Source organism: Typha latifolia, chromosome 9 (assembly GCF_019914945.1).
Source record: "Typha latifolia isolate L0001 chromosome 9, TyphaL0001v2, whole genome shotgun sequence".
NCBI classification, from domain to species: Eukaryota; Viridiplantae; Streptophyta; class Magnoliopsida; order Poales; family Typhaceae; genus Typha; species Typha latifolia.
The window spans coordinates 11,396,987-11,409,725 of NC_133094.1; the positions used below are offsets into that span (position 1 = coordinate 11,396,987).

At 38.4% G+C, this 12,739-nt stretch overlaps 2 protein-coding genes and 1 non-coding gene across 3 annotated transcripts; all 3 read left to right on the forward strand.

Moving 5' to 3' along the window:
• Nucleotides 1-979: 979 nt before the first annotated feature.
• LOC140795826 (U2 spliceosomal RNA) lies at nt 980-1,178 on the forward strand. Its single transcript, XR_012110359.1, has one exon. It is a non-coding gene; the product is annotated as a U2 spliceosomal RNA (small nuclear RNA).
• Nucleotides 1,179-2,257: 1,079 nt separating this feature from the next.
• On the forward strand, nt 2,258-8,163 carry LOC140795665 (probable receptor-like protein kinase At1g49730). Its single transcript, XM_073148358.1, has 9 exons — nt 2,258-2,444; nt 3,121-3,672; nt 5,064-5,357; nt 5,934-6,195; nt 6,281-6,333; nt 6,425-6,492; nt 6,792-6,881; nt 6,953-7,037; nt 7,410-8,163. Exons 1-9 carry the CDS (start codon nt 2,363-2,365, stop codon nt 7,946-7,948), a joined length of 2,025 nt encoding a protein of 674 aa, XP_073004459.1. The 5' UTR covers nt 2,258-2,362; the 3' UTR covers nt 7,949-8,163.
• A 1,444-nt stretch (nt 8,164-9,607) lies between these two features.
• LOC140795283 (subtilisin-like protease SBT3) lies at nt 9,608-12,267 on the forward strand. The gene has a single exon (XM_073147780.1). The coding sequence runs from the start codon at nt 9,718-9,720 to the stop codon at nt 12,034-12,036; it is 2,319 nt and encodes a 772-aa protein (XP_073003881.1). The 5' UTR covers nt 9,608-9,717; the 3' UTR covers nt 12,037-12,267.
• The last annotated feature ends 472 nt before the right edge of the window (nt 12,268-12,739 follow it).

Below are 12,739 nucleotides of genomic sequence, written 5' to 3' on the forward strand. Positions count from 1 at the left end.
AATGAATATGTGGGAACTGAGTAAGCAGTTATCTACAATTATATATATGAACGATGTGGAGGGGAACTAATGGTATACAAGATGCCGCCACACTATTGGAGTTATCACATATTAGACCAATTTATTTATTTATATATTTATTTTTGGAGTGGGATTTAATTGATTCGATCTAGATACTATAGTAGTTGGGATGAGTTTACTTTCCTCGAACTTTGGTAGCTGATGGATGTTTGGCTGATGATTTATTGATGTATAGGAACTTTGGCATGCCAAAGAAAAAGAAAAAATTATACCTAAATTCGCTTAACTATAACTTGGTTTTACATTATGGTTTTTTTTAATTATCTAACATATCTCACCTTATTAAGGTGTTAATGGAAATATCAACCTCTCTTTGTTCCTTTTACTAAACTAAGTTAAATAAATTTTAGAGGGTCTAAAACGCATATTTCTACATACCTAAGAGTCAAATATTGACATCAGTTTTAGTAACCAAATATTTGGGAAACGAAAATGTTACATGTTCATTGTCGAGAAATGATTTTAAATTTTTTATTATTTTAATCCTGTTGTTCAACTAACTAAAGTGTGTTAGATAATGGGAGACTGGTAAAATAATAAAGTTTTTGTTTTGCACATATATATATCCCTTCAAAAATTATTCCTATATAAAATTAATATTTATTTATATACCTTTTAAAACACATATATAATCTTTTCGTGTATATCTTAAAATTTTTTATTTTTTAAATGATTTACTCTTGAAATTAACTAACGGTTCAAAATTTCAAGCATTTTTTGTTAATTATTCAATTTTCTATTAAATTATTTAGACTTTACTTAAAAGTAATTAGAAATATATCTATGTATAGTATAAAAACAAGACCCAAAATTCGTGTTTAGTCCCACATCGGCCAGCGAGAAATAGCGGCAGCGAAGACTCTCTTATAAATAGAGAAGCGCCTCAACTGAAGAATTCATACCTTTCTCGGCCTTTTGGCTAAGATCAAGTGTAGTATCTGTTCTTATCAGTTTAATATCTGATACGTGGGCCATCGGCCCACCACGATATTAAATTAATTTCTTGTGTGGGAGGGTCCGCCCAACGGTAGCTTGCTACTGGGGCCCTCGAGCGTCGCTGTTGCGTTGCACTACTGCAATGGCCTGGCGCACCACTACCAACTCTAAATCTCAAATGCTTTTTAAATCAAGTATTTCTAATGAAAATTTTATTGTGATTATTTTTAATATTTAATATGTTTGTATTCTTTTAGTTTAAAAGGGGAATTAGATAGATACTAAGGTATTCTAAATTCATCTTAATTATTTTGTAAGTGTTTTTAATACTTTAGCAAAAAATAAATTGTATCTTAGAATAAGAAAAATAATTAACTAAACTCTGAAAAAGGTCCATTTTGATTGGAGTCAGCTGACTAAACTCTGAAAAATAATCTGTGACATATCATACTCTCATCTTTAACTTGGTACTGGGATGCAATTCCACAATTAATGAAACCAAAGTTGAATTGTTATAAGTTATGAGGATCCGAACTATAGATATAAATCATATAAACTCAATATAGATTTGCTAATTTAATCTACTGTCTGCCTCGTAAAATAACACAGTAGAAGTAGAAGTGTAAAAAAGAAATAAAAGGGGTAGTTTGGAGAAAAACTATCCACGTCAATGTTCCTATAAACATTTGAGTACGTTTGCATTGGGAAAAAGGAACACAACTCCTCGTTCTCATTCTGTGTACTACTAAGCCTTCTCACGTGATGACAAAAGTGCACAGACTGTAGTGTACTCCAGAATGTGAACTGTCTTGATGCTCAACCTTTTGCTTATCTAGAGGGAAACCGAATTGAAAATTATTAATATCATGACTAATAACGTGGAATTTATTTATTTATTTATATGTAATAATAAAAAATAATACTCTCAAATTCACCTTTACGGCAGAAGAAATATGAAAATTTATTTGAATGATATAATTTAAATTCGGATTTAAAAAGGTAGGAATAAGAAGATTTATGGGCACGTCTATGCATGGGTCCATATCCCACGTGGCCTTAACGCACGTCAAATTTCGTTCTTAAATTATCTCCACCTACGAATCACGATAAGCGGGACCCAGCCCACTACTCCCAAAGGAACGGAGCGGAACTTGACGGAACGTGAACGGAGCCGTTTCTTCTGAGAAGGAACAAAAGTAACAATTAAAAATTAAAGCTGGCGGTGAGTCTACCGCCTCTCTCTCTCTCTCTCTCTCTCTCTCTCTCTCTCTCTCATCGCCCCCACATTGCTCTCGAGCATCCCACTCCCCTTCCTTCCACATCTCTCTCTCTCTCTCTCACTCTAATGCTGGGGGCCGTTTTGGGTTTCGTGGTGGTGGTGGCGGCGGGGCTACTGGAATCGTCTATTCTCTCGGTGATCGCAGGAGGTTGGTTGGTTTCTTGCTCATTTCGCAAGCAATAGCGAGATCTCTTTGGTACTTGCCGTGGCGTATGGTTTGTTTAGTTGAGTAGATTTATATCTGGATGTCGGGATTTTGGGATGTGGTTTTGGTCGGAAGCAGGAATCTTCTACCCTAAGCGACGAACTGAATTGTTGTCATCCCGTTTGAAGGATAATTATTAGGGAGGTGATGGTGATAGTTGCGAGAAGGATGTAAAGAGGCGATATTTGAGGGTTTCAGCTGCTCGTGCAGACTTGCCTGACTTGGATTTTGGATAGTGACTCCCTATTCTATTGTAAATGCTGTTGATTTAGCTATTTGTATGTCTCCAAATAACATAATTTTTCTCTGAATGAAGTAAATTTATAAACTAGTAACGAGGTAGAAGAAGCTAGGTATTCAGGTTAGAAACATTTCCTTCCAAATATACCATTCCAGTACTGCCTGAAGTATCTCTTGTTACATTTTTCTTTATTCAGTTTATTTATTCTCTTCCAGTATTTGTACTGTTATTAATGAGTAGTGAGAACAGACATTTTTATAAACCTGTCACACCCTTCATGGGTAATTTTCTATTGGTTCCATTGCTTGGTCTTCCTTAGCATGAAAATCTTACAATAATGTTATACTTTTGTGATTAAGGAAATTAATTATTATGCAGACTGTCCGCTTGATTTGAGTTGGTTGAATTATACTCTGGTAGCTTCTGCATGTTCAGATCAAAATGAACGAGCAAAGTGTTGCCGATATATCAATGCCCTTGTTGCAGTTTCAGTTTCTAAGTATGCAAATACGACCGGCATGCTTGGGGTTCCGCCAGAATTCTCTGATGCCTGTCTTAGTAATGTCTCGGACACCTTAATATCAAACGGGATACCTTCTAATGCCATTTTGTCTTGTGGACTGGGAGTAAAAGTTCAAGTTTTCTACCAATGTGAGGGGAGAAATACTGTCCTGGAAATGTTGCAGTCTCCTAACTTTGACGATGTCACTAGAAGCTGCAACTTGCCACTTTCAATCGCCAGTAGTTGCAAGAAATGTTTAAACTCTGGGCTATCATACCTTCGTCATCTAATAGGAGCACAAGACAATATCACGTTAAATACCTGCAGGGATGCAGCTTTTGTTGCACTTGCCAACCAAGGGAATAACTTATCAGCTGTTGAGCTCACAAGTTGTTTCTTTAGCGTCCAAGGGCTTAGCATTATCAAAGGTTTGATTATTGACAAAAATTAATTAGTTATCATCTAGACAAAGCGTAAGACAGTGGCATGATCAAGCACTGGTTTTATATTTCTTTTAACATGCATAGCTTATGCAATATATGCCACCTATACTTATTCATAATTACTCTTTGATGTTTTATTAATCATATGTCGTAGATAATTAAGATGCCCGAAATTTACTTGTGAATGTCATCTGTGATCTACGTAAGATTTACTTGGTTCTCAAATACTCCCAACATTGGTATTTGTAGGGCCACCACTGTACCAATGGAAGATCTGTATGTCTTTTTCCCCTTTCATTGTTTACATGTTGGAAGAATATATTTACCTCAAAACCCACTTCACCACTGCAACACTACTGTCCCATGCTAAGTCTTTTGTAAATGTAATGATATCTTTCTTCTGGTATGTTCCTATACATACATAAATACATGCATACAAAGAGGTTTATATAGTCGCATACTTATTTGTAGACGTGTAAGATGATGACATTCCTTATAGATACAAAGAAAAATATTCTCATGAAACCTCCATATTTTGTGGTGCATTCCAATCTCAGAGTTCTGTTCATGAGTTCATAAATTAAATGAAAATGCGGTCATCAAATTGTTGTTGGTGGAAATTCTAGTGGATCTATATGATCAATCATTTTCTTGATGCACTGTATAAGTATAGAATAATGTGCTTATGTAGCTTGTTTAGAGGATGACATTCTTTGATTTCAAAAAATATCCTTGATTCAAATGTTGGCTACAATTTATAGTTGAATAGAACTAAGTCATGGGATCTTGAAAAGTTGTTCTGAACGGATATTGTAGGTGGCATATAGGGGATAACATCTAGTACTAGTAAATGCCTATGCTGATGCTCAAAAATCACGGTGGCTCAGAAAATAATAAATAAAAGCCAAAATGTATTAACATACGAGGCAAAAGTTGAAACTGGGATGAAAAGCCAACGAAAGAAAATTTAGACCAAGGACATAGTAGGATAATATCTGCAAGCCTGCCTGATAACACCTACAATTCTTATGCTGAAGCAGAGCCTTGGCACATTCACTGAAAGTGGATGCTTATGCTATGAGCTTTTCTGAATGTAAGCTTTACAGCCTTTACTTCCATATTATCTAACTAGATGTGACGAAATGCAATATCTATTAGTTATTCTATTTCGTTTTTAGCATCCATAGATTTGATCTTCTTTGATATTGATTTTTTTTTCTATCCGGAATATACTTCTGTGTAAGTGTGCATCTTAACTTTTGTCTTCAATATAAAACTTTATAATGTAGCTTGCTATTTTCAATATGTTGTTTGCTGCACAATAAAAGTTTTCTCGATGTTGTCTCTACAAGATAGTAATGAAGTCTGCATTTCAGTCAATTCTTCAGAACCATCTTCCTTTCACCTTGCTCCAGCAAGTTCTCCAAGTCCATATTTTGTACAAGCTCCTGCAGAGAACCTAACTGCGATACCCCTGAAGGGTCACCATAGCTACCGATTGACATTGATTCCAGGAATTGGAATTATGGTTACTGGACTAGCAGTTCTACTTCTGATAATCTTGATGCTACTTATCCGTAGAAAAAATAGAGAACTAGAGACAAAAGGAACGCATGCTGAGGACTCATGGAATACCTCCTCTTCTTTGCATGACCAGGAAGGTCAGGAAGGTAATTGTGTTTTTCCCCATTCATTTATATTGGAACCTTACGAACTTAGTAATGCATGCTTAGTTGATCACTCAAAGACCTTGATTCTTTAAGGAAATGTATAAGTCACATGTATACAGTATATACCTACTCTGTATGCTATAAGAATATTGGGTGAAGATGTTTCTGATCCGCTCAAAATGGAAGAACATTCTATTACATCCCTCTTTTCTGGTGATGTCTAAAGACTGTCAACTTAATTACCTTCTGTCCAGGCTTCTTTGATTGATGAAATGCATGGACAGTAGCAAAGTTGAAATCAGTGTCTTTCTTTCTGTGATTCATTCTCTGGGGGATCTGTTCAGAACTTACATATCAATTAGTAGAATAGTTGGATGCTAAATCTAAATATTTCTTGTGATAGTTAGGGGCCTTAGGGCTAATATTATTACTTGTATGCACTAATACTTCCTACGGAATTTGGCTCAAGTAATCTGAATGCTTGATTTAGAATTACTTCAGGGAAGTTTAAACTACCTTCAAGACTCCCTTAGGATTTGTAATTTGTGGCTCCAGTCTAACATAAAAGTTTTGCAGGTAAGACTGCTTTCTTTAACAGGTTCAGTTTCAAGGAAATGAAGAAGGCCACAGGCAACTTTAGCACTATCTTTGGAAGAGGTGGGAATAGTATCATATACAAAGGTCAGTTTGATGACAGTTCCATTGTTGCTGTAAAACGCATAGACAACTTACTGAAACAAGGGAAGGGAGATTTTTGCCGAGAGATGGAGTTTCTTGGAAGGCTGCATCATCGCCATCTTGTTGCACTGAGAGGCTTTTGTTTTACAAAATATGAGAGGTAAAATTTCTATTTAAAAGGATTCCACTCCTTGCTGCATTTCTATGAGCCCTTAGTTCTCCCATAATTTTCCCATACTTTTCAGGTTCCTGGTATATGAATACATGGAAAATGGAAGCCTAAAGGATCATCTTCACTGTAATGCTTACTGTCCTCTCTTCTTCCTTCTTGTGTATCAGTCTCACTCGGTTAATAATTAGGGAGAAATTTCCTGTTTCCTTCTTTGTAGCATCCGACAGACCTCCATTGACATGGAAGGCTAGAATCCATATTGCCATAGACGTCGCAAATGCTCTGGTATGTTGAACAATAACTACTGGATTTGAATCTTGGAGCAACATTGCCCGAAGTTTGAGAATTACATTCCCCTCCAGCTTCAAATTTTCCATAACTTTGCTTCCCCTCCAGCTTCAAATTTTCAATAACTTTACTTCCCCTCCAGCTTCAAATTTTCAATAACTTTACTTCCTGCTCTTTTTTATTTCTAGAACAGAGCAATAACCTGCAATTGCCGACTGAGAGTGACAACACAAAATGATTCTAGCTTTTGAACTAATTGTCCTCATTCGTTGAACTCCAATCAACTTCGCATGCAGGAGTACCTTCATTTTTACTGTGATCCATCTATTTTTCATGGAGACATAAAGCCCAGCAATATTCTTTTGGACAAGAATTTCCTCGCAAAGGTACGTGATTGGAGAAGTTGTTATGATAAATTTATGATGTTCCCTCAGTTTAATTGAATTTCCTCTTATAGGTTGCTGATTTTGGTCTTGCACGTTTTTCAAGAAGTGGTAATATGCACTTGCTTCCAGTGGATACAAAGATCCAGGGAACTCCAGGTGAGGTCTTTCATACTTAAAGTAACACTTGTATGGTTGTGATCAATGTGATTTATCCTACAACTGAGGGCTAGGTTAAGTTCTGAAATAGCATCTCATTGTAGTATGTATGAAACTAGAATTACCATAAGGTATTAAAGGTATTTAACAGTAAAAAAATTTATTCATTGATAATGTGTTGAGAAAAGATTTAACATGTCAGTAAACAATGAGAAAGGGATTAGACTTTTTTTTTCTTCTTTTGATCATTAAAGAAATTAGGCTTTTGGGAAGGATTTCCAACATCTTTTGGAAACATAAGTTAGGACTTAAAGGTTATGTATTGGAACAGATTTCCAAAAACTTTTGGTCACTTAAGGTTAGCGCTTACAGGTTACATTGATCCTGAATATGTGGCAACTCAGGAACTGACTGCAAAAAGCGATGTATACAGCTATGGTATATTGTTGTTAGAACTTCTGACAGGAAAGCCTGCAATATATGAGGGAAAAACTCTAGTTGAGTGGTCTCAGGATCTCATAGCAACAGAATCTCCACTAGAAGAATTGGTTGACCCGGCAATTACAGAGTCATTCAATTTGGAAGAGCTGCACGTGTTGGTTGATGTCATACATTGGTGCACTCAGAAGGAAGGCAGAACAAGGCCATCAATGAAGCAAGTACTTAGGATGCTCTATGAGAGATTGGACCCAACACACAGTTGCTTTGCACAGGCAATCGAGGATGAAGAAGGCTATTGTGGTGGGCAAAGGACAAGTAAAGGGAAGGCGCAGCAGAGCGAGGTCATCCCTTTCAGTGGTGATGCAAGATGCCTTCAATCATCTTCAAGCACATCGAGATCTTATTGCAGTCGAAGTGTTCTGCTTGAGAGCAACTCGCCAGAATCTCCCCATGGCATTTTCTCCGTATGAGCCATTGTAGTGCTCTTGGTACGTGGATTTATCTTTCAAGCTGTTGGATTTGCAGCACGAAACACCGACATTCCGATGTAAGTAAGAAGAGCATTACATTTTTTTTCTCTTTTCTTCTCAATTTTTTTTTGTCATTGTTATTTATGTACAAGTTTAAGGAGCCACTTCTGTATCATTTGCTGGTCCATCTTGAAATCGAATGAATTGTCATACAACTACAGTGAGAAATTAGATGCATTGTTCAATTGGTCCTAGAAAGCTATGCGAGGCTGTTTGGCTTCATCTATTTGGAAAATCTACATCTGTACATACAAAGAGTAATAAGAAAAGTAGCTTTTAGCTTATGAATCTTATGAAATACTTTTTCCGAAGGCTAATATAAGAAAAATGTTTGCCTTTAATATCTATTATATTTGATGATCTCATAAGAAATCATTCTTCAAATTCTATCCTAGATTACGTATCTCCTTTTGTCCCCCTAAATCAACTGATTGCTCCAGATTCCTCTATTTGTAGCCCAAGGAATAAATCATGCACAGCTTTGCTCATGGAAAGATATGAAAGTGACAAAAGATACCAAAACAATCCGGGACCATGCAGTTCATTGATGTGCCAATGATGATAATGCACTTCCGCATGTTTGCATCTCCCTTCTCATGATCAAAAGAACAATGTCTGCTTTGTGGTTTAGATTTATTCTTAAACCAGCTTAGTGAGCACTAAATTAGTTTATTATTGAGATATCAATTTAAGGCGAAATGAGTTTAAGATTGTTCTTCTCTTCTATCTAATATTTTATATTTACTAATAAAATTTAATTAGAAAATAACATCTATTATTTCAATCATTCTCACTCTTCCTCTCGTCCATCCAACTAAAAAAAAGAATTTCATCAGTTTTTCAACGTCATATAAAAAATAATCATAACACAACTGAAGCATTTTGTAATTAAATACTACATTTTTCTAAAACCTATTTAAGTAACATTATTTAAAAATTTAAAGGCAAAACTACATGCAAGCCCACCTAAAATTTCTCATCAAGGTCCCTATCCTAGGTGGGCATATCTGACAATCTGAGGCAACGCTTTCACAATTTGGATTTAAGTTTGTCACATCTAACTGTTGATTTGTGAACTGAACCATGTTTCACTAGTAATGCTTCAAGATGTATCCTCATTTAGCCATCATTCCTACTCAGAGAAATATCAGATGCATCCAATTATCCTAAGCATTTCATGCTTCATTTCAGCTTGCAATGTTTCAGAAGGAGAAGATGCCTAACATGCACACGCTTCTTCTTCCACAAACGCAATTATTTGCCTGTAAGAATTTTACAAAAGTAGCAGCCACTGAATTCAAACAGAATTAAATGATTATGACTTTCAGGTTGCACAACTAAGTTCCTCTCCCCAAATTAAACATTCTTTCTTTTTCGCAGATGGTGACACCCACAAGGCTATTCCTTACTCTTTTATGAATTATGAGATGCCTCTCTTCTTTTCTTCAACCTCTTTGGAATCCAATATCCCTGCTCCAAGCCAATGAAACTTCTGCCCATTTTATTTGCCAGTCAGTGGTTGGCTCGTTGGGCACTGGGTGTTTGCAGATGATCAGCTGCCGACAATGATATTACACCAGTTGAGTCCACGCAAATTGACTAGAAAAGTGGTCTTAGTCATTGTTAACTGTCATTGTTAACTGCAGAGACCACAAACACTTAGTTACATATAGTCCCTCAAATCTCAATACTTCACTGCGACATTAAGCATGGATCGTACCTTTACTCTTAGCCTGCTAGTCCTAATCTTCCTCCTCTCATCCAAGCAGATCAATTCGTCAGAATCTGATGAAGGTCGCCGACCGTACATCATCCACATGGATGTGTCGGCTATGCCAGCTCCCTTTGCTACTCATGGTAGTTGGTACTCCACAATTCTCTCCTCCCTGTCTGCCGATTATCAACCAACTCACCTGTACACATACACTCATGTAATGCATGGGTTTAGTGCAATTCTATCACAATTGCAGCTTCAGCAGCTGCAGCAAATACCTGGTCACCTCGCAGCATTCCCCGACGCATATGCTGAGCTCCACACAACGCACACCCCGGTGTTCCTCAGGCTAAGCAGTGGCGGTGGTGGTCTCTGGCCCGCATCAAATTTCGGCGAAGGAGTGATCATAGGAATCATCGACACTGGCATCTGGCCAGAGAGTGATAGCTTTCGTGACGAGGGCATGCCGCCTGCGCCTGAAAGATGGAACGGGAAGTGCGAGAACAGCAGTAGCTTCAACTCCTCCCTCTGTAACCAAAAGCTCATCGGAGCTCGGTCTTTTAGCAGGGCCCTGAAGCACGCTGACCTCAATATATCAAGCACTTATGACTATGATTCACCGAGGGACTACTACGGCCATGGGACTCACACGTCATCCACTGCAGCCGGCAGCCGTGCACCGAACGCAAGTTACTTCGGCTATGCTGGGGGTACTGCAACCGGGATTGCGCCGATGGCATGGGTGGCCATGTACAAGGCTATATTCTCCAGTGACATCGAAAAGACTGCTGCCACCGATGTGTTGGCTGCCATGGATCAGGCAATTGCCGATGGCGTTGACGTCATGTCCTTATCACTTGGATTTCCTGAAACTGATTACTATTCCAATGTGATTGCACTCGGGGCCTTTGCAGCCATAGAGAAGGGGATCTTCGTGGCATGCTCAGCAGGAAACAGCGGCTCTGATGGGTACACAGTCTCAAATGGTGCTCCCTGGATCACAACAGTTGGTGCAGGGACTATAGACAGAGACTACCCTGCAACAATAACTCTTGGAAATGACTCAAAAAGCATTCAAGGTAGATCACTCTACTTACAGAGCAAATTGATCTCTGATGCTTTGCTCTACTACAGCTATCATGACAAGGACGAGGAGTCTTGCACCTACCATGCTCTCAAACGCAAAGCTGTGGCTGGAAAGATTGTATTCTGCTCTGCCTCCGGTGATATAATGACCCAAATGAGTGAAGTGTACAGAAGCAGAGCTCTCGGAGCAATCTTTGCAACCAAGATAAAATACTACTACCTTGATCCACACGACTTCTACATGCCATTTGTGATAGTAAATCTGCAAGATGGAGAAGTAATTAAAAAGCACATAACAGCTGCCAATAAACCAACAGTTAGTATCCAATTCATATCAACAGAGTTGGGGCTAAAACCTGCCCCTCTTGTGGCTGATTTCTCCTCACGAGGGCCGAGCTCATTAAGCCCTGGAATTCTGAAGCCGGACATACTTGCTCCTGGTGTCAACGTCTTGGCTTCCTGGGTGCCGAACAACCCAGTCCTACAGATCGACAACGATACTTTCTCCACAGACTACATGCTACTCTCCGGTACCTCCATGTCCTCACCGCATGTCGTTGGTGTAGCTGCCTTGCTGCGTGCACTGCACAAAGATTGGACTCCGGCAGCCATCCGGTCTGCCATGATGACAACTGCTGACCTCATCGACAATTCTGGTAAGGTCATCATAGATATGGTTTCAAGCTTAGCTGCAAGTCCTCTGGATTTTGGAGGGGGGCATGTAAACCCCAACCAGGCCATGGATCCAGGCCTGGTGTATGATATAGTGGTAGAAGACTACATTGATTTCCTATGTGGTCTCAACTACACAAACTATCAAATAAGCCTCATCACTAGGAACCATAAAATTACCTGTTCTTCCAGGGCTAACCTTGACCTCAACTACCCATCCTTCATAGTAATCCTCAATAACACTGAGACAGCCACTCAAACATTTAAGAGGATTTTGACAAACGTCGGTGATTCTCCGACCAGCTATCGTGCAGTCGTGGATGCACCATCGGGGATGAAGGTGGCGGTGATGCCTCAGATGTTGTCTTTTGAAAACAAGTACAGCAAACAAGAGTTCTCAGTAACAGTTGAAATCAACCTAGAAGGAAAGGCCAGGGTGCATGGTGATTACATTGGGAATTATGGGTTTCTAAGGTGGTATGAGGATGGAGGCAAGCATGTGGTAAGAAGTCCAATCGTCTCAGCATATTTAGCTCAAGATCTGAACAAATCTTAAGTGCATCACCTAGCATATATTTACTATGACAATGAGGGCCCCTTATCTTGATCCTATAGCAGATCAAATACTGTGAACTAAACCAGCAAGAAATTGTAATAGCTGTAAGTCTTTCATCCTTAGGTCCATGAGCACATCTTATCCCTGGCCGAGGCCAGGAGAGAACACCCATGGAACACTAGACTATCATGTTTTTGAGCCCTCTCTATGTGAAAAATATCTCTTTAATAACTAGCATAGAATTACATACAAGGTATAAGTTTAAAATGTGAATGCTATGCAGTTCACATTTCTCTACCTAAGGTAAGTAATCATAAGTGAATGGTAGAGAGTTATGCCCTAGGAGACAAAGCAAAACAGTTTCTCTCACAAAAGCTCTATGCAGAATGAAACACGAGGCTCCAATGTATACACAAGAAAAACTTTTCTCTCTACATGGAGAAATAAGAAACAATAACCTTATACCACAAACTTAATCATCCAAGTGAGAACACTATACTTTTTGTATCCAATCACCAATTTATTTGGATGTCCTGAGTGCAGTCATTAGCTGATTGGAAACCCATTTAAGTTTAACTGGCAAAGTGATCAGAGAAGGTATAGCTAGATATCAATTAGCATACCTCTTGGCATGAATGATGAAATGAAGCAGTACCAGACTTTGGTTGACTAAAGAAAAGCCCCATACTTTTTTACTTTACCC